The 17,894-nt window shown below is 45.7% G+C and overlaps 2 protein-coding genes across 7 annotated transcripts in view; one reads left to right on the forward strand and one right to left on the reverse strand.

Annotated features, from left to right (window-relative positions):
* Positions 1 to 11: 11 nt before the first annotated feature.
* On the reverse strand, positions 12 to 15,308 carry IDH1 (isocitrate dehydrogenase (NADP(+)) 1). Of its 2 annotated transcripts, XM_030952230.1 has the most exons (9): positions 15,184 to 15,308; positions 12,346 to 12,473; positions 10,573 to 10,864; positions 8,708 to 8,813; positions 5,983 to 6,160; positions 5,452 to 5,603; positions 4,234 to 4,374; positions 2,523 to 2,685; positions 1,923 to 2,025 (listed from the first exon to the last, which is right to left on the reverse strand). In XM_030952230.1, the coding sequence occupies exons 2-9, from the start codon at positions 12,465 to 12,467 to the stop codon at positions 1,932 to 1,934; spliced, it is 1,248 nt and encodes a 415-aa protein (XP_030808090.1). In that variant the 5' UTR covers positions 12,468 to 12,473; positions 15,184 to 15,308; the 3' UTR covers positions 1,923 to 1,931. The 2 variants fall into 2 exon arrangements, with proteins under 2 accessions (XP_030808089.1, XP_030808090.1); XM_030952229.1 differs by lacking the exon at positions 15,184 to 15,308 and having other exon boundaries at positions 12 to 2,025; positions 12,346 to 12,472.
* A 136-nt stretch (positions 15,309 to 15,444) lies between these two features.
* PIKFYVE (phosphoinositide kinase, FYVE-type zinc finger containing) overlaps positions 15,445 to 17,894 on the forward strand; it is a 64,733-nt gene continuing 62,283 nt past the window's right edge. For 3 of the 5 annotated variants that reach the window (XM_030952798.1, XM_030952801.1, XM_030952802.1), the window contains exon 1: positions 16,006 to 16,100. The gene's annotated coding sequence lies outside the window, so the exon portion shown is untranslated. Of the gene's footprint in view, positions 15,567 to 16,005; positions 16,101 to 16,137; positions 16,249 to 17,894 lie in introns of those variants that run through there. The other 2 variants (XM_030952799.1, XM_030952800.1) reach the window with 2 other exon arrangements.

A 17,894-nucleotide genomic window follows, 5' to 3' on the forward strand; every position in this document is an offset into this window, starting at 1 on the left:
AGACACAAGGAATGTTAGTTGGCTTTTATTTTAGTTTGAATTAAAATATTCCTTAAAAAAAAAAAAACCAACACACAACCATGGATGGAATAAGTTTTCACAGTCATGATATGACTTGCCATAAGACAACAAGGGTGAGTAATAGCCCAGACAATTGGAGAAAAGTTTGCACCTTTATGAATTGTGGGGTGAGGGAAGAGGTTAACAGTTCCTATGCTTCACATCCAGTCAGAAGGAGCATAACTAAATGCATGGCCTGCATTTAGACACTGCAGCATGGCTTTGGTAGGCTCTTAGCCTATAAGGCTTGTTTCCAGCATTTACTAAGTGCTACTCAAATGCTACAGTCCTGACTGTAGCAATGGAACCAAATCCCTTGGTATCAGGACACTGTGCTCTGGTTGGCACTACAAGATAAATTCAGGAGGCCTGTGGTAGAGCTGGCATAGCCCTCTGAGCTCACTTATACTCACTGGGAAGTACTTGAGAGAGGAGGAAGGTATTCATTTCTAAGGTCTGCTGCACAGTAGGTCACTGCTGGTTCAACCAGAGCTGTGACTCAAACTGGCCTTCAGACTGAGAGGAAGAGATAAACATATAGATCAAAGTCACAGAGAAAAACCTCAGGTCTGCTGTGAACAAAACTAGGAATCCAGACCCATACCGAGCTTTTATCAAATTCATCTGCTTAGCAAAAGTAGGACTTCACCTAGCAGCTCAAAGGGTTTCAGAAAACATGATTTTCTAAAAGTTTAAAAAGTGTCTATGTTCATTTTTATCTAGTGTTTGTAAAGTTACACAACAAAGCACAATACAGACTCAGCTATGCAAGCAATAACAGAAAAGCCAGATACATGTTTTCTCCAATATCCTAAAGTTCCCATTAACTCTTGTAATTTTTTCTTTGATGAGGGCACTTGTATTTCTTCTCATTCCTTTAAAGTGTCTGGAGGAACTACTGCACTGGTTGCATCTACCAAGTACCCAAAAATTTATTTCTTGGTCCTTGACATTTTTCAGGCTGAATTTCAATTTCTTCTTCATGTTATGCTTCCTATTATTGCTGCTGCTTCTCCCACCTTTTCATGGGAATCTCCTTCAATTAGAGTATCATCTATATATTAGTATAGTTTCACATCTGGAGGGAGTGAGACTGTAAAAATTCAGCAAGATTGAGCAGTCATGGGTGAATGTTTGTACCCTGGAAGGAGCCTATTAAAAAACTAAAACTGATGAGACAACAACTGCTAAGAAAGCAAGAACAGGAAAAAAGAAAACAACTGCAATTAAAAACAATGCAGAAAGTAGTCCCGACAGATCTCAAGGTGAAAAGTGTGCTCAAAACGCAAAGCTTCTTCAGCCAGAAGTTGCAACATGTTCTAGTGAGACTGAAGTCTGTGAGATGGGGCAGAAGGTGTGTGAGGAGGGTTCTGACAGGAGGAATAGAGACTGTGATGTGGAGCACCATTCCCACTCTCCTGATGGAGTCCAAGATCTTGACGTAAATATGAGGTGAATCCAGCACAGCTGCAGAGTCTGGAAAGTGTTGACTTAATGCAGCAGGTTAAGAAGGGAGCTATCTTTGAGACACTAAACGGAGAGCTTGCTAAAACCCCCGGTTCATACCTTCTCAAGTCATGAAGTTCCCTTAGGTGATTCCAGTCTACAGAACTCACTTTTCTTGAGGAAAGAGACCTCCAGTGCCTGTGCTTTGCAAGAAGACTCAAGTGTGATCAGACAGAAAATCAAGAGAAAAATGAGTAATTGGGCAAAGAGATGATTCTGATAGGAAGTATCTACCAGTGTGATAATACCAGATGGCCAAAGCTGAAGAACAGCCTGAAAGAAGCACAATAAATGAGACAATGCCACTTACACTCTGGTGTAAGTGGGAGACACTTTGTTAGAGGAGCTTGAGTGCAACCCATGCCTTAAGCTTTGGGCATAGAGGCCAGCTTCCTCTTCAAGTTTTCAGCAAGCTTGTCCATGAACTCAAAGGTGTTCAGGTAATCAGAGCGTGTGACACTGGCAGGGGGAAACAAAACAAGACAGGTATTAGTTGTATAGACTCTCAAATAAAGCAGAGGAAGACTGTTCAAAGACCTCTATGTTTTGCCTCTAAAACCAAAAGAGTTCTCTCCTACTCATCAGCCTGGGTTTTTTGCCATAAGGCTCTGGGAAGAGGTAGCCAGGTGATATTTTACAGTTATGTAGGTCTTCTTCATTTACTAGGATCTGGCCATCATAGCTAGACTGTCATACAAAACATGTAAATCTTTGCAGTTCCTTCTTTACTTTATTCTCCCATTCATTTGGTGCAATAGCAGGGAGAGAACAATCTGCACTAAGTTGCTTGGGTCAGGGAGTGTCTCATGTTTGTTTTACAGCACTGGGTACAGGAAGTCCTGTGAGACAGACTCCTGTTCTTTACCATACTAAAAATAACACTTCAGCCAATGATATTCAGAACCACCACGTAAAACAGCCTTTTCTAGGCATAGCTGGTTATTTCAGACACTTACTTAGGCAGGCCTTTGATGCAGGCAGCAAGGTCCTTTGTCATGAAACCAGATTCAATGGTCTCAATGCAGACTTCTTCCAGGGCAACTGCGAAGTTCCTGAGGCTAGTGTTGTTGTCCAGCTTAGCTCTGTGAGCGAGGCCTCTTGTCCATGCGAAGATGGAGGCTGAGAGAGAACACTGGGTTATTCTATCTTTTCAGAACTTCCTGAAAGTTGCTCTAAATCATCATGTGGAACAATAATTGGATTTTTAAATACCAATAAAATGGAAAGCAGACTGAAAAAAAAGATACAAAATCTGGTATGGGAAAGAACATTCATCTTCATTTAGGTATCCTTTGCCTTTTGTGGAACTCAGAAAAAAAACCAAAGCAGACCTCAAACTACTCACTGCCTCCAGTAATCTCTCTATGCATGTCATTTTATTTTCTCTCTGCCCAAGTCAGAAAGAATGACAGGTGGTAGGACTCTGTAGTTACAGAGAATATTGTGACAGAAGGGTACAGTCCTTTTCCTAACACTACATTATGCTCTGGTCTCTATGCAAATTTAGAGGATGCTTTTCCCTCATGTCCCATTTCACGTACCCTTACACTTCGAGTGTGTACATGGCTTGGGGTGTGGTTGGTTCTTCTGGGCCATCAGAAAGAGGAGTAAAATAAAAAACAGCCAACCTAAACCTTAAGGCCTTGTGGCTATAAACCAATAGTTTCCTGAAGGGTGAGTTTATAAAAGCTAAGTTAGGTCTAGCTTATTGCTTGCACTCACTCCATTCCAGCCTGTTTTTGCTTCAGGCTGTAGCTTTGTCTGTAGAGACCCAGAGAAGCTGACTTAAGTCATGAGAGGACTGTGGGGGTGTATTCCCTTGCCTCCCCCTCAGGCTACACTGTGATCAGAGAAGTGCTCATTAGGCCTTAGCAAACCACACCTAAGCCCTTCTCCTTCTCAAGCTTATCAGCAACCCAGGAACTAGTGGTATCTAATGAGCACCTTTTTTTCTTAATGAACAGCCTTGGGAAGGTATTTTTCTTGCCTGAATAACAACCCAAGTTGAATAATATTTTTATTACTGAACTTTCTTTGAAAGTTACTGACTTGAATTGCAGCCAGGATGGAAAATTACTATAACTAAAGCCCACTCTCTTGCAACCCCATAAATAGCGACCCAAAGTGAGACCCCTCAAGCTCTCTATTATAAGGAGCTAATGCATACTATACCCTACTCTCTAACAATCCTTTAAACAGCAGCCCAAAGTACATCAATGCTGTAACCAGGACTAGTGATCTAGATTTTTCTCTCTTTTCTCCTCTTTTTCTTCCTTTAATTCTCTTTTTTCTTTCTTACTTCCTTTAATTCATCTTTCCCTCTTTAATTCCTCTCTTTACTTTCACTCTCCCCCTTTATCCAAAACCCACTGCTGTGTGCTTATATAGTAGGTATTTCCATGCCATGTGTGTAATTTACTGATCTACTTTCTGATTGTTTGCAGACCCCCAGACTTTTCTAACTTCTTTTGATCAATGAGCATTTAAGAATCTTAGGTACTTCCTTCCCCTTAAGGGTCATCACAATCTCTGGAAGAAAAATGCATTCTGACCTGCAAGTTTCACCACTAAGTGGTACAGTTGTCTACAGAAAGGGTGCAGATGCTCTTACTCTAAACTTGCTCTTTCATGTGTAGAGATGACGAAGGGCAGTGAAAAGCAGCTCACCAATGGGGTTAGTGGAGGTTTCTTGGCCTTTCTGGTGCATGCGGTAGTGACGAGTAACTGTCCCGTGAGCAGCTTCTGCTTCTACAGTCTTGCCATCAGGGCAGATCAGCACGCTGGTCATCATGCCCAGAGAGCCATAGCCTACAAAATACAAGTTTCAAAAGCTCAGTGTCTCCTTTGGACAGCTCCCTCAAAATCCCCTTCATCTCCCCATCCTACAATCCCCCTACATCTTCCCACTGATAGGAAAATCCCTGAACAGCAGACCTGCAGTAGTGCTTCTGCAATTAACTGGCAAGTCCCTACACATCAAAATAACAGTTCATCTGAACATGAAGTCCAGCTGAACCATGAGCTACAGATATACAGACATTCTGTACCATTTCAAGGAAATTAGTTCCCTTACCTAATCTGCTGGACAGATTTCTACTGAAAATGTACAGTAAGAGAACAGTAAGTGTTGGGCTGCTTGCCTTTCACACAGAGTGACAGGAAACAAAACAACTTCTTATTAAGAGCGTCTGCTCTTGTGAGAGGAACCAGCAACTTCTGATATTGGACATTCACACCAGTTCTAACCCTGCAAGTTTCGGAGATCTCCATGTTTGGAAGCTGCTTTGTTTAGCAGTCCAACATCCTTGTTCTGTGGGAGGCAGTTTAGTGGCACTACTTCAGAAAGAGTGTATTACATAAAGCCACACATCTCATCCTGTGGAGTTCTGCATCCATATTTGTTTTGGCACCATGCACCTTGGTTATATAGCATTTTGATCAAGCATTGCAATTATGTCTAGTTAAACATATCAATATCTCTCTTTACACCTGACAGGTAGCTTTAGGTCCTGAAAGTTTTAGGACTTATCTGCAGAGCACCTGCCATCACACTCAGCAGCAGTCAGCTTAACTCAAGCTGTCAGTGACAGAGAACCAGCTGTCTAAATACTGTCCTTGAGACTAGAAAGCCTACCAGTTATCATGGGTAGAAACTTCCCTCCTGTAAATAAATACAACTACAGAGCCTACATTCAATAGATTTTCTTGTAAAAGCAAAAATCAGATTTTTTTTGACTGTCTGATACCTCCATGACTGGCTACAAGTTTGAAATACAAGTTTTGAGACCGAACATCACATCCTGGGCCATTCCATAAGATGTGACAGAAGGACACAAGAGACTGCCACTAAGCCTGCTTCACTGTGGCACAGGAAGCACCTCATACCTTGTGCAACAGAGTCAGACTGCACATCCCCATCGTAGTTCTTGCAAGCCCAGACAAAGCCTCCTTCAGATTTCAGGGCCTGAGCAACCATGTCATCAATGAGCCTGTGCTCATACCAGATCTTTTTGGCCTCAAACTGGGACTTGTATTCTCTAAGAAACAAAAACCAAAACACCTTGTCATACAAAGAGGGAATTGCACAGTCTGTACATAGAGAGATGCACACAGATACGACTAAAACCAAAAAACCCCTGCATTCTCTTTACTCTTTTTTCCCTTGGTTGCTTCAGAATCATAGAGGCACCCACAGAGAATCTGTGGCTTTATTAGAAGATATGGACACCACAGCCACATTTAGCAGAGATTTCCACATTGAGTATTGTGCTTTGCAGGACAAGGGAGACTGACAGAGATGGCATCCCCCGTGCCCTTAAAGGGTTGCTGAGCATCTGAAAAAGCAACTGACAAGGCTGGAGAGGATGTTCCTGCTGCAGACTTACGCACTGCAGTAGGAAGTACACAACTGATTACCTGTCATAGATGTCTTGGAAGATGTCTTTGAAGCGGCCATCATATTTCTTCAGAATGGTGTTTTTGGTGCTCATGTAGAGGGGCCAGCCTTTAGACAGCGCCATCTGGAAGGAACTGTGGGCAAAATCCTTGATAGACTGGTCAAGATTGTACATTCCCATGGCTACACCACCACAGCCTGTTAGTGGAGGAAGAACAGATAGGAATCAACTAGATTTAATTTTGGTTTAATATTTTTATTCTCCCCATAGCATACTCTGGCTGGCAGGCAGACTGGTGCTCTCCCCAGGTGTCTTAATCTAGCTCTCAATTTAAGGGTGGTTCTTTCAGGAGAAGACTTGCTTTGCATTATCAGCTCAAAGCTCCAGCAGTTCTGTGACACATGGATAGGAAGGTGGTTTTGTTTTACAGGCAAGTACATCTTAATAATGTGATCTAAGCCCTCTAAGAAGTTTTGTTCTAATCCAGCCTAAGTACTCAAGCACACTGTGACAGAAGTGAATGTACCTGAACTCCTACTAGCCATTTAAGTAATACAGTATTTTTCTACCAAAGCAGCAGGCAGCACTTTGGAGCAGGAGGTCTCAGTCAAAGTCAGAAAGGGATGTGCTCACACCTTAAATGCTTTGCACCTTCAGAACTAACTCCAGCAGTCAAGGACTGCTTTGCCTAGCTTGGGTAAACAAGACTCCACATGAATTCCTGCATTTTTTTCAGCACATGTGTGGCCTACCCTGCTGCTTTGATCCACCCGCTCAGGCTCACTTCTAGCAAGTTGTGGGAAGAATGTGCCAGTCATGTGGGTGCTCAGGCAAGTCCTGAGAAGGCTCTGAGGAACTATCAACATTCACATGACTTAGATTGTGTAATGCAGATGTGTTAGAAACACAAATAGAAGTGTGCTGAACTTGCAGCCCAGCTCACCTAGAAGAAAGCAGCACTCAGATCACAGAAGAGGATGATTGTGGGTGAAAGGAGGCTCTAGAGCTTCATGAGAAAGCTTTGTCATTTTCAGAGCACAACTCTGTTTCTAGTGAAAAGTAGATACCATGTACTTAATTTTAAGCACCTCACTACCACCATCTATCTAGTTTTTGTACAGCACCAATATTAGGGATCTTTGTTCTAGAAACACCCACAGTTTTCAAATATCTATTTTTCCTAATATCCATTTATCCTTACCACCTTCAGATGGTTGTTACTATATGGACATACATGCAGAATGAAGAGGGGAAGCCAGAGGAGGTTTATCTGCTTGCCAAAATAGCAATGTCATTTAAAGTTGATATTGGCAGGGAATGAAATTCCTGCTGTTACATGTTATCCCTGTACCGTCCCTATGGAGTCAAGGACAGTTTAGGCTGTGATCAGCTACAGAGACTGTGTCCTTTGGAACCATGATTTCATGGTTGCTGGATGACAGCTATTAAGTTTGAATAAAACAGCTATTTTCATACATGTAAAAGAAAATTCTTATTGCAGTCATACAATCCTACTGACTCCTAAAAATCTCTTGATTCAGTGTCAAGGTTGAACATATTAGTACAGCAAAAAGACAAGCTTCCATTAATCATTTGGGAGATATGCTGGCACAACAGTTATCTGTGGGGAGGGCAGCTCCCTAGAGCAACAGCAGTAATCTGCCATCTTTGCATTTCCCTGCCTTCTGCTTGCTGATGCAATGCAGAATAGCAAACAAGACTGGCAGCTGGATGGCCACGCATCTCCAACACAGGCTCACCAGTCACCTAGCAAATGAAAACAAATTGGGACCGGCCATGAAGAAGGTGAACTCCAGATGAAAGGCTATGCAACAAGAGATGGTAGAGACGTAGGTTCTTAGGAGCAAGCATGCCAGAGAAAGTATTACAAAGGAGGGCCATATGTCAATCTTGGTAGCTGTTTGCCAAACTGCACACAAACAAGGATGCTGTGGTTTATGTGGTTTTATTTTTTTGTAGCTAAACAGATTTTTTAAAAGGCTTTAAATCCTGAACCCTTTGATTAATGATAGACAGAGACATGACTTGAATCCTGCCCCTAGAGAAAACAGCCTGAGTTCTGGCAACATGTCTGTAACTGCTTCCATTAACAAAGCCCAGCAATGTTAGGATTTTTCCTGAGCCTTGCAATGTCTGCAACCAGCAGAGCAATAGGGAGAAGAGTGACACCAAAACCTTTGGGACTGCATCTATTAAAACAGTTACAGCCTACACAGTCAGGAGCATCCTTGTGAAATTCTCTTTCTACCTTACAGACTAAGTGTTAATTCTCATTTCGATTGAGCAATTAAAAAGACTGCTTCATAAAGGAGGGCAAAAACTGCAAAGGTATAGAGATCAGCAAAACAAACTAAATCCAGAAAGAATTGCACATGGATTGCTCTCAAATATATCTCCCCATAGGTCAAACCTAGTTTACATAGTAAGTTTGCCTCTGATAAGAGAGAAAAACAGATATGCTGTTACCAGAGTCATCATATAAGGAGCATGACAGGTGGCCAATCTAATATGATTGTGTTCTTGATGTGCCTCTTTGATCCCAGGAAGATTTCAAGATAGTTTCAGTACTTGACAAATAAATGAAGAAGGCCTAAACTTTCTCCCCCACTCTACCTCAAAGTCATATTTTACCATCAAACAGATCTGACTGATAATTCAAGGTTGAACTAAATCCAAAAATATCAGTATACCAGTTTTAATGACTAATTAAAGAAAATACCTACTTTCAAAGTTATGGACCAGATATGTGACTGGTTTGCCTCCATCTGCAGGAGTGTAGGTCATCTCTACTTTTCCAGGCCCAGGTACCACAAAATCAGTTGCTCTGTACTGTTAAAAAAAAAAATTGCCATGATAGTTTATCTGTCAGGAAGAGAGAACCATAAAAGACAGTCCTCATTTGGGAGGGCAGGTTACAGAAAAACAGTTGTACTAAAAACCCCATTAAGTAGACTTCTTATTCAGCCATATTGTCATTGGATTATTTTACTGGAGCTTAGAAAGACAAGGTCATGGAACCACTTAGGCTGGAAAAGATCATCAAGTCCAACGGTTAACCCAGCATGGCCAAGAGCACCACTAACCAGTATACTTAAATAGTCAAAAGTCTGCCTGTTTCAGAAGCCATCTTCCCCTTTAACGGAAAAAGCTCACAGACCCTTGGGCCCCATCAATCAGCATAGTATCTACTTTTGCAGATGTGCTGAAGTTTTAAAGTGCAGAGTATTTAGACTGTTGTGTGATTGGTGGAGAGAAAGGCTCCTCTCCCTGCCTCAAAAAAGCCATTCATATTAAAGCTGCTGATCTTGTATGTAACAGGGTTCATACATCGTACAAGATGACATTTGACAGGCCAACCTGTAGTAAGAGTCTTTGAAGTTAAAAACTTTTAAGTATTTAAATGCTGTCTCATCTTCCCAATTGTCCTGAACTATTTAAGGTTACATTTCCTTGAAATTTGTTATTCCTTTTCATGTAGTTTCCCTCCTATCAAGGGAATCTGTTCCCTGAGCTGTTCTGAAGTTAGTGTCTCGCTCCTATATCCTTTCTGTTCTTATACTGCTCCTTTCACTTTAATCTCATACTTTTGCACCGTTTCAATCCTTTCCCTTTAATCCACTGTTTCCTATTATTTTAACCTTCTCAATTGTTCACAACCTTTAAGGATCTTGAATCCCATTCTTTTCTAGTGTCAGAGTTCTGCAATTATTTTCCTCTTAAAAATTTATTATTTTACCTTCCTATAGCAGGTAATTTAATGACTTGCCCTCAGTTTAGAGGGCAATAGGTTTAGCCACCTATTTACGCACTTGGCTCTTCTAGAAGACTTTTGTTTTGCCATGCTTGGTAGCTTTATAGCATATGATTGCCCATGGAAAACAGTATGACTGATTCTTATCTTCCAGGCTACCCAGAGGGCACAACACTGGGTAGCTTGGTTCCAGGGCTTTCCACAGCCTTGTACTACCATTGTCAGGGAAGTTCTGATAAAAGAGGTTTCCCTGCTTCTGTATCACAGGCTGATGTGCCCAGGTCAGATACCAACTGTGTAGGTGTGCTGTGCAAGTTAAAGCAGCAGACAACAGGTAAAAAAAAAAATAAAAAAAAAAAAATTAAACAGAACAAAACCACACCCCCATTCGGAAGGCAATTTTGCCCACTTCTAGAAACCACTCACTTTTATCCCTTTTTGCTGTAAGCAACATTTGACACCAAAAAGTCCTGCAAAGTAAGAAGGTGGGCAGTGTAAAATAATACTTTCTAAACATGTTCTTATGTAGGAACAAGCGTTCTAGAGAGGTGGAGAACAATAACCTAGCAGAGTTAAGTGTCTAAGTACAGCCCTGTGTAATCCAAGCACAGGTTTCTGAATGCTGTTTATACAGTGATACTGCTCAAGAGAGAGAGGCATGAACCAGGCTCTTCTACACTTGCTGGGTGCAGCACAAAGTGCTAGCATGTGTGTGCTCCCAGGTGGAATGCAAGGCACAGAGCAGGAGCACAGGGATGTCTAAGTCTTTGGAGCTCTATACCAGTCAGGAATAAGCCTGTTAAGACAAAAAGAGGGGTAAACACTGGAGTGACTCACTTGATCCCCATAAGCGTGACGGCCGATGACAATGGGTTTCACCCACCCAGACACCAGCCGGGGAATGTTCTTGCAGATAATCGCCTCTCTGAAGACAGTGCCACCTAGGATGTTTCTAATTGTGCCATTGGGAGACTTCCACATCTGCTTCAACTTGAACTCCTCCACCCTGTTCTCATCAGGGGTGATGGTTGCACATTTTATGCCAACGTTGTATTTCTTTATGGCTTCAGCAGCTTCCACAGTTACTTTATCATTTGTAGCATCGCGATGCTCAATGCCCAAGTCATAGCTGTAACAAACCCACAAACACCGTCAAGACTTCCCAGGACATTTGTTTGTGTTCAATAGAAAAGAAACAAGACCCTATATGTGCATGTGAGTGCAGTTAGCAGCATTCTGCCGCAACTGAAGTTATCCCTCTTCCAGTGCAAATGCTGCTGGACTGGAAGAAAACAGACTTATACAGTGACATTTCTCCTGTTAATGGAGGTTGGTAGAAGATGGGAGAAAGGAGAGCTTCAGTTTATGGCTAAGGTTTGCTGCCAGCATGGGACAGTATCTCCTCTGCCTTGCCTTTTGAGTTTCCTGCAATGGCACCTGTCAGCTGAGGGCTCTCATTGCATGGAGCAGCAAAATCCCCAGATATGAGCCTTTATTTCAAACCTCTTGTGCTGAAGGCTCTGGCTTCCTTCATGTACTGAGCACATGAAGCTATACGAGACTTAAAAACTGCTTTGACAATGGATCCACAATCCTGCTCTGGCAGCAAAACTGCCAATATTCCTGTCAAAGATCAGAGGAAGGTAATTTCCATACTCACTGTTTTAATTGCTTTTGGAGAACAATGGGTGCCCAGCATGGGACAGTCCTGAAGCACAGCCAGCTGTACATGAATTTAGCCATTGTGCTGCCTCAGCCAGGGGTTTGCTTGCCCTCCTCCCACCCTCTTTGAAAAGGGATGTGCTCCAGACTGTGTGCATGTATTATGCTGCTGGGTTCCTGTCTGCCTGGTTCCCAACACCAGAAAGCCTCATGTGGGTGGCATACAAATGGCTCCAGTGGCATGGGAAGAGGTCAGACTTATGGGTTTAACTATGGCAGATACCACTGAAGGCCTCTGTCCACATGGCTAGGAGCAATGTAGCTGGATACTTCTCTAATAATTATAGCTCAGTGGCCAGAAAAGGAAGAGATTATTTGTTCTGCTTGGCCAGATGCTATAGATAGCACGTCCCTTTTGCTGTACCCAGCTGCTAGTATTTGTTATTTTCCAGAAGGGAGTATAGGAGCACAGCCTAGCTTCAGGGAGTAATTGCAACAGTTAGCTCACATTGTCAACAGCAGAGCTCAGGCTCACAGCCATCAGGGCAGAGTCTGTGCCCTACACACACCCTTCTGTCCCCGGGGCAGATCTGCAAACAGGCATAGCAAGAAGCCACAAGCCCACTCAGGGGTGCAGGATGCTATGCTTCAAGGCAGGGACTGGCTGAAACAGCCCATATTTCTACTCACTGTTTAGGCTGCAGGGTCATGCAGACTGTCCAGGGGCTGGAAACCCCAAGACACAGGAAAACAAAATACAGGCCATGTCTCTGAGAGATTTCTTAGAGGCACAGTACAAGCAAAACTCTAACTCACAACTCAGCATGCACTGCTTACTGCTGTGAGGAACCCTGGAGGGCATGCTTCCGGTGCTAAATGAAAATCCATCAACACCTACTGACACATGCAAACTTCAGTACGTTCAGCTGAATGTCACAGAGTCATTACCTGTGCAAATCCAGATCTACATAAGGAAAAATCAGCTTTTCTTTAATCAGCTCCCAGATGACCCGTGTCATTTCATCTCCTTGCATCTCCACAACAGAGCCTCCACGGATTTTTTTAGACATCTTGAACTGCAATAGGCATAAAAAAAGTCCAACCTAAGTTAAAAGCTACCAATACACGTATCCTGCATTTTTACAACTTAACTAGGTGAGACAGTAACATAGCATACAGGATCTCTCCAAAGTCTTGAAAATAACCTCAGTTTATCCTTAGTTCATGCTACATGGTATTTTCCTTAAAGCCCCAGCTCCTAGAGAGATCTATGTCAGGATAAAAAGAAAGGTTAATATCTTGACAATTAAGGGCATGGGCTTTAATTACGATTGTATCAAAAAAATTAAAAATATGACCAAATTTTTCCCAAAATTCCACAGAAATAGATGAGCACCGTTTACTTTCAGATTTCACGAGTTCTAGCCCAGTTACCTGTTTCTCCACCTTCTTCTGAAAATCAGGGGTTAATGGACATGATTACAATGATAGCTCATACTGCTGAAACTACTAAGATTAATATATTGTAAGCTTCTTTATTAACTTTGTCCCCCAGGAAGGAAGGAAATGGGTAGAAAATCCAAGGGCTACACATCAAGAGTATTTTCTTGTGGCAAGCTTTATTTCTACAGATAAAATAAATTCTGGACATTTGTTTGCTGTAGGGAACAAAGGCTAAAAAAAAAGAGAACTTGAACTCTGCCCTTCTATTTGCACTTTGTTCTTCGCCAAGACAACCTCAGAAGGCACTGAACTGCTCTAGAATGCCCTCCTCTCCAGCAGCCACAGTTTCTTGGGTCTCGGCTCAGATTATGCAAGAGCTATGAGTTGGCAAGCTCCTCCTTCGGACAGTCCTGTGCTTGTGTGCAGCTGCTGGATACTACAGTGAGACAGCAAACCCTTGTGCCTCAGGCTGCAGTCTCAGAGACCAAGGGCCAGGAATACTTGATCCAGAATGAAGGGTCCTACTGAACACGGGATCTGTTCATCCAGACCAAGCCATTCCGAGGTGTGAGGCTTGCAGATCAAGGGCCTCCCATTGCAAGCATGTTGGGAGACTATACCAGGGTTAATTTTTTTTTAAATTAAAGTAAATTGTGCTGCATTTCCAAAATCCAATCTATTAAACAATTTTAGTCTGGGAAGAGAATAAAATTTCTAAGCTATGTTCATAGGATCAAGCTTTTCCAAACCTTTTAAAGCGCAAAAGGAAGAAGAAAAAAACCCCAAAAGACCACGACCAACAAAACACCAAAAAAGACACTCCCAAACAAACAAACAAACAAAAAAACCCCAACAAAAACCCCACCCAAAAAATAACATAAAATTCTAAAAAAAAAAAAAAAAATAAAATAAGGTTGTGTTACTGAGACTCAGTTTAAAAGATAAACTACTTCGGGCATTTCTATCCCTAACACAGACAGAACCCTGGCTTATATTGGGCCTCTCTAGTCCTCCAAGGAGAACTTGAACTTCACATGACCTCACTCTACCTGAAATCAGTTTACTTATGCAAGTATTTTGAACCCAATTTTCAATTGTGGCTATCTAAATAATAAGGTCTGTATCATAGTCCATGGCCTAGGCACAGAATTACTACTGTGGGAGAGTTCAGTTTTGCTTTTCGGAACAATCTGAGAAACAGTCTGATTCATTAAAGTAAAAATGTAGACAGGCACAAACCCAGAAAATACTGCTTGTTTTGTGGTTTGGTTCCACTTAACTAAGACAAATCAGACTATGCCAGTCATAGCAATCAGTTTGGCTTCAGAACCATTCGATGCTGCTGCCACACAGAGAACACAAAGGTGGGTGAGAAACACCTCCATTGATGCGTGGGAACAGCAGCCTCTTCAACAACTCTGACAGCATCCAACATGTTTGTGCGATCACGGCCAGGCACTGGCGCTTGTCCCATCCTCAGCCACCAGTGCCCCCAGTTTCTCTATGAACTGGGGCAGTACTGCAGTAGCATCCCTTGCCTGCACACCAGGCAACGTGCCGAGAGGCTCCTCTAGAGAGCACACATTCCCCAGAGTTCAACTCTGTCACTCGTCCCCTCCGATTTTACACTGAACTGCCAAAATCCAGCAAGGTCTTTCCCCTGCAGCAGCTCTTCTTTAAATACACTTAAGCCAGGCACACAGCCAAGGCAACTTAGAAGAAACCGTCTATTTCCAAATCCCTTTTGGTCCCGCGGAAGGGCTCGGGGCCTACGGGCAATAATTAACTATTGCAACAAGTCCGTAACCCCGGTGTACAGCTCATCTCCCGGCAGGAGGCGGCTGGCCGGGGGCACGGCGCGGGTCGCTGGCACTCACCGAGTTCCCGGCTGCACTCGCCTCTGACAAGGCGATCTGGTGGCACACCGGGGATTTTCCCACCGGGCCGAGGGCAGCAGCCCCGCCACGGCCAAGGCTGAAACCCCGGCACTGGCACGGTCGCGCCTGCGGCCACTCCCCAGGCGGGAGGGGACAGACGAGGGCCCCCGAGCCCAGCCCGCGCCAGTGACACCACCGACTAGCGAGAGACCCGAGGACTACGTGAGGAGACAGCCTGGCCCAGGACAGGGCGGGCGATCCCGGGGTGCAGCACCCTCAGCGCCTCAGCGACAGTCGCGGCGGGCGGGGCGCGGGGTTCCGCCCGCCCCGAGGGAAAAAAGCCCTTAAACACAATCGCACCCCCGGGGAACCCGCTGCGGGGCGCCGCGCCCGGCAGAGAAAGCACAAAGGGTGCTGTGCGGCGACCGGAGCCGCGGCGCGCTGGGGTGGCGGCGCTCCCCTTTACCTGCGGGCCCGGTGCCGGTCCGTTCTCTGTTCCGTGCGGCGGTGCGGCGGCGCTGCGGGGCCGGGCCGTGCGCGGGGCCCTTTATGTGGCCGCGTCCCCGCCCCGCCCGGCCCAGCGGCGCCCCCTGCCGGCCGCGCCCCCTGTTGACCGCGCCCCTTGCTGGCCGCGCCCCTGCTGGCCCCCCCCCCCTGCTGGCCGCGCGCGGCCTCCCCCCGCGGCGGCAGCGCGAGGCCGCTAGGGGGCGCGAGCCTGGCGCGTGGCCAGCAGCCGGGCCCGCCCCGGTCTCGCGCGCCGGTGCCCTCGTGCGAGGAGCCCGCGGCAGCTCGGACCGTGCGGCTGCCGTTCCGGGCTGGACCCGTTCCGCGCTCTGGCACCCCCGCGCAGTGAGTGCCCGCCGGCACAGGGAACCCGCTGGCACCGGGGGGCTCGGGCGTGGCCCAGGGAGAGCAGCCCAGCCCGGGGATGCGGTACACACAGCGGGCACGGGCTCCTCCTCTGGCGCTGGGGCGGCGGTGTCGACACCACGGCCCCGGGGAAGCAGCGGGCACATCTCTGGGGCTGGGGCGAGGCGGGGAGAGTGGCCAGGGAGGAACCTCGGGGCGGGAATATAAGGGAATATTAATGAAATAGGGTGCGCTCCGAGTTCCCGGGGGACACACCGGCTCGCCGCACTGCCAGCGGCTCCCGAGGCACCAGCCTGGTGTGCCGCGCCCGGCTGCAGCAGCCGGAAGGGCCGCGGGGCGGGGCCGGGCGCTGCCGGCGGGTGGAGTGCGCGAAGCTTCGATTGGCGATGCCTGGGCGGGAGCAGCGCGGTCGGCGGGCGGTTGGTCGGGGCTGGCGGCGCCGCCGGGCCGGGCCGGGCGGTGAAGGAAGAGCGGCGGTGCCGCCCCAGCACCGGCAGCAGCCGCGGGCAGCAGGTGAGCACCGCCCGCCTGGCCGCGCCGCCACTCTGCGGCACCCTTGCTCCGCCCGCCTTCTCCGGGCTGCCCGGGCCGGCCCCTGGTAGCGGCCGGCGGCGGCTCTCCGGGAGTCGCTGGCCACCGCGTCCGTGCCGTCCCGTCTCAGGTGATCTCCTCTCTGCCGCTCCAGGGCGGGGAAGGCGGCGGTGTCCCCTTCACGGAGGGGAGAGCGGAGCAGCTGTCTCCTGCACGGAGATTGGAGGGGAAGCGTGTGTGACACGCAGTTGTGTCCGAATTGCGGGTGGTCTTGCGCCGGGGTGCGTTATCCGGGTGCCCGGGTGTGTGTGTGTGTGTGTGTGTGTGTGTGTAGGAGGACGGGCCGTGTCCGTCTGGCACCGAGCCGCTGTGGGCTGCTCTGTGGGACGCGGGATGTCCCGGCCCTGCTCTGCAGGAACAGCAGTGTGGGGAGGGAGCCTCACGGCCACCCTCATACTCCGTGTTTTATCGGTGGTGAGTTGGTGATTGCTGAAGCTGCAGCTTCGAGGGGGCTTAGATACATTCCCCGTGACTGTTGGTGAGGATCCTGTGAGGAATGTACTCTGGTTTGCTGCTTATTGACCGATATGTGCACCTTGCTTTCCCCTTTCCCATATTATACAAACGAGTGACTATTTCTTGGTTTCTTGTGGTGGGATGTCCCACTTTTCCCTTTAGTGGGACTGCTAAAGCATAGAAAGGCTGATGGAGCTAATGCTTGGTATAATACTATTCTTCTTAATAGTTTTAATTAGACCAATATTGCTGTGACAGGACAATTATTATGGTTTTTTTTCCCTCCTTGAAACACAAGTTTTTCTATAATCACATATATACACACACACATATACCTATCTAGTGCACATTCAGAGACTTTCTTGTAACTCTTATCTTGCCAGGCTATAGTCAGTTGCTGAAATAGGAACATAGTTTCCTACAAAACTGTTTGACTTCATAGTGGGATTTTTAATGTGGTAGGTACACCCTTGTTTTATGTTCAGCATTTAGAAAGCAAACTATTAGTTGCCTTAAGAATTTCAAATTTACCTGAAAAGTTTCAAGGAAAATGTTCCATGAACTCAGGTGTTTAAGTACATTCAAATCACCTGTTTGAATAATACTGGTGAAATGAACAACATTTACTTACTGGTGAAATGAACATGATTTACTGGGTAGAAGGATGTGGAAGACTGAGACTCAGCCTTACATAAAGAACCTGAACAAAGTTTCTCTTGAAACTTAGTAAATGACGCCTCTCTGCTTTCTTGTAAATGATGCCTCTCTGATTTCTTTCCTGAGGACATGTGAATAGCAAAAGAGACTCTGAGCTGAAGGTGCTTACTGTACAGAGCAACAAGCAGAAGTCCATTGAGCAGTCATGTGAATGACTTGCAGATGCATCTTTTTGGCACTCTTTGTAGGAGAAGTCAAACTTTGCCACATGAGCTGCTTGTTAGCACTTTCAGTGTCACTTGCTGATCTTGTTGATTTTCTCTGGACTGCACAGATTTCTTTCAGTGTGGCTTCTTGGAACTTGGAAGAAGATATTCTAGTGAGCAATACATGCCTGTAAGTTCTAGGGAACAATTGTGGGAACTGGAAATTGTTATGTCGTGAAGTGGGTGTCAGCTGCTAAGTAGGTAGTAGGTTCATAAGGGGTTTTGATGCTTGGCACCGGTGAAAATCAGCCGTTGCTCATAGGTTCCATCAGCTCAGCTGCCTGTGTTCTACTCTCTCAAACATTTCACTAAATCTTTCTTAAACAAAGATGAAGGT

Source organism: Camarhynchus parvulus, chromosome 7, assembly GCF_901933205.1.
Source record: "Camarhynchus parvulus chromosome 7, STF_HiC, whole genome shotgun sequence".
In the NCBI taxonomy this organism is placed as follows: domain Eukaryota; kingdom Metazoa; phylum Chordata; class Aves; order Passeriformes; family Thraupidae; genus Camarhynchus; species Camarhynchus parvulus.

Coding starts and splice junctions, on each gene's coding strand:
- IDH1 (XM_030952229.1), bottom strand. CDS start 12,467: ATGTCTAAAAAAATCCGTGGAGGCTCTGTTGTGGAGATGCAAGGAGAT. Junction 8,814..10,572: donor GTCACGCTTATGGGGATCAA/GTGAGTCACTCC, acceptor TTTTTTTAACAG/TACAGAGCAACTGATTTTGT. Junction 5,604..5,982: donor TTCCAAGACATCTATGACAG/GTAATCAGTTGT, acceptor TTTGTTTCTTAG/AGAATACAAGTCCCAGTTTG.